This window comes from Lissotriton vulgaris, chromosome 9 (genome assembly GCF_964263255.1).
Source record: "Lissotriton vulgaris chromosome 9, aLisVul1.2, whole genome shotgun sequence".
Lineage (NCBI taxonomy): Eukaryota > Metazoa > Chordata > Amphibia > Caudata > Salamandridae > Lissotriton > Lissotriton vulgaris.
Genome location: NC_141697.1, coordinates 1,050,853,130 through 1,050,855,190, shown reverse-complemented (window position 1 = coordinate 1,050,855,190; position 2,061 = coordinate 1,050,853,130). Strand labels below are relative to the sequence as shown.

The 2,061-nt window shown below is 35.9% G+C and overlaps 1 protein-coding gene across 1 annotated transcript; it reads right to left on the bottom strand.

Moving 5' to 3' along the window:
* Window positions 1-274: 274 nt before the first annotated feature.
* Window positions 275-1,594, bottom strand: LOC147692782 (uncharacterized). Its single transcript, XM_086936831.1, has 2 exons — window positions 1,561-1,594; window positions 275-1,194 (listed from the first exon to the last, which is right to left on the bottom strand). The coding sequence occupies exons 1-2, from the start codon at window positions 1,586-1,588 to the stop codon at window positions 275-277; spliced, it is 948 nt and encodes a 315-aa protein (XP_086792957.1). The 5' UTR covers window positions 1,589-1,594.
* Between the last annotated feature and the right edge of the window lie 467 nt (window positions 1,595-2,061).

Here is a 2,061-nt window from a genome sequence, read left to right as displayed (position 1 = left end):
ATGGACCAGAAGCAGCAGAAGGAAGGAGAAGAAGAGCTGAGATTACACAGAATTATTTTTGAAAAAGGTAAAAGGCTTTATTTGTGTTTTTGCCATAATAATGTAAATGTCTTTCAACAAACATAAGATGATGTGCTTTCAAAATAGCTTTTTCAGCAATTAACTAAATCAAATAATGATATGTTTGAAAGGAAGAAATTCTTGTAAATATGAAACTTCTGGTAAATGCAACATTCTTCAAATAGTCATGCATGGGAAAAACATTGATATCATGTTATTTTTTACGCCCGCGCACACCTAAAGCCTTCCCAGCATTTTTATCTTTCTCCAAAACCATTAGGCACTCTTCTTTCAGATTTCTATTACTACGTCTTGTCCCAGCAATGGCACACTCAGGTGGGTCTACACTTTGAGGACCCACAACACTGTTAAAATTAGAAAAAGTAATCCCTGGTGGGTCACTACTGTTTGAAGCATGTACTAATTCATTCCCTCTCACCATTCCCCTTGAAATTTCAACAAAAACATCATTTAATTTTTCCTGCATGACAACATTTTGTTTGCAGATTTTTGCTGCACAATTAGAAATACGTGACAACTGTCTGTTCTGACCATGTAAGCTGGTCATTAGCCTCAGGTGCCTATTCAAACTTTCCTTATGTTGCATTTTCATTACAGTGCACATTGATTCTAATGACTTAGCAATCCTGTCAAGTTTCTCAGCAGTTGCCTCATGGCCATTTTTCAAAGCCTCAACCATCCTATTCATAGTGCTGTGAATGCCACCTAGTTGTTTAGACATATGTGCTATTTTGCCTTTAATAATTCTAACATCTTTGCCTTGCAGGCGCTGTATCTTCAATATTTTGTCCTCAACAACACTGCCAGTGCTGGATCCCTCTTCAAATGTGGTCAAGTTTGATGTTCTAGAACGCTGTCTATAAAATTGACTTTGCCTCCTTCGCCTACTAGGCCTTGCATTGGTGACTGTTGGTGTTGGTTCAGGTCTTGTCACTGGATTAGTTTGACTGTTACCCTCCTCTGAGTCAGTTTGCAGTAACTGGCGTACTCTTTGCCTTTCATTCGCTGGCAGATTAGCAGTGGAAGTACTTGGATTATTACCCTCTTCATTTACATGGATTTCTAGGGTACTGAAATCCCGCAAATCTTGCTCAATTAATTCTTGAAGCAATTCTGTTTGAAAAAGTGCAAAGATATTTTTACTTTAGAAATTGCTTTGTAAATGTGAAAATAAACACAAAGTTACATTATGACTACTTGTTTCCTTGACATGGTTTCATTTACATTAAATTTACTCGGTGTCTCAGTCAAAGTTACAAATATGACTTTTACCCTACTACTTAATGATAAAAACTACATTTTCCAAGATGCATTGCTTAAAGCATGAATAGATTGCTACTCTGGAGCAGGCAACTTCAGATAATCTAATGTAATGAGTAAATGGTGTTTTGAAAAACAAGCTTTCCCTATGTTCACTTTGGCAAAGGCCACAAGTGTTTCATTAAGTTTACTTTTCTTACATCTTATATTAAGACTTACCTTCAGAAGGGGTAATGAGATCAGACATGTCTATGCAAATCGCAAAAAAATGCAAAAATAATCATGAATAGCCAATTGCAACTCCTTATTTGCGATTCCTTAAAAATCGCAAATAAGAAATCGCAATTTCTAACATTGATGCCTGTGGGCCTTTAACACATCTAAGTTCCTCCTATGGAGTGACAAAGAAATATTCTGAAAGATAGAATTTTTTTTAGGTAATACGTACAATTTGAGGACTAACTTTCTCCCAAAGGCTTGAGTTGACCCCTAGACTTAGCTGAAAACCTTTTGTGATTTTCATACATTCTTCAAATATAAATTCACCTTCCTTTCCAATTTTCTGAGCATTTTTACGCTCAGAATATGCTAAAATATACCATGTCCATTTGATATCCCTGTAGCTGGAAACAACTGAGTAATTAAGGTAACACCTGAGACATTACCTAATTTATTTTTTACATGATAGCTCGCTAAAGTTCACAATTGTGTAAAACAGAT

Coding starts and splice junctions, on each gene's coding strand:
- LOC147692782 (XM_086936831.1), bottom strand. CDS start 1,588: ATGTCTGATCTCATTACCCCTTCTGAAG. Junction 1,195..1,560: donor TCTCATTACCCCTTCTGAAG/GTAAGTCTTAAT, acceptor TTTTTCAAACAG/AATTGCTTCAAGAATTAATT.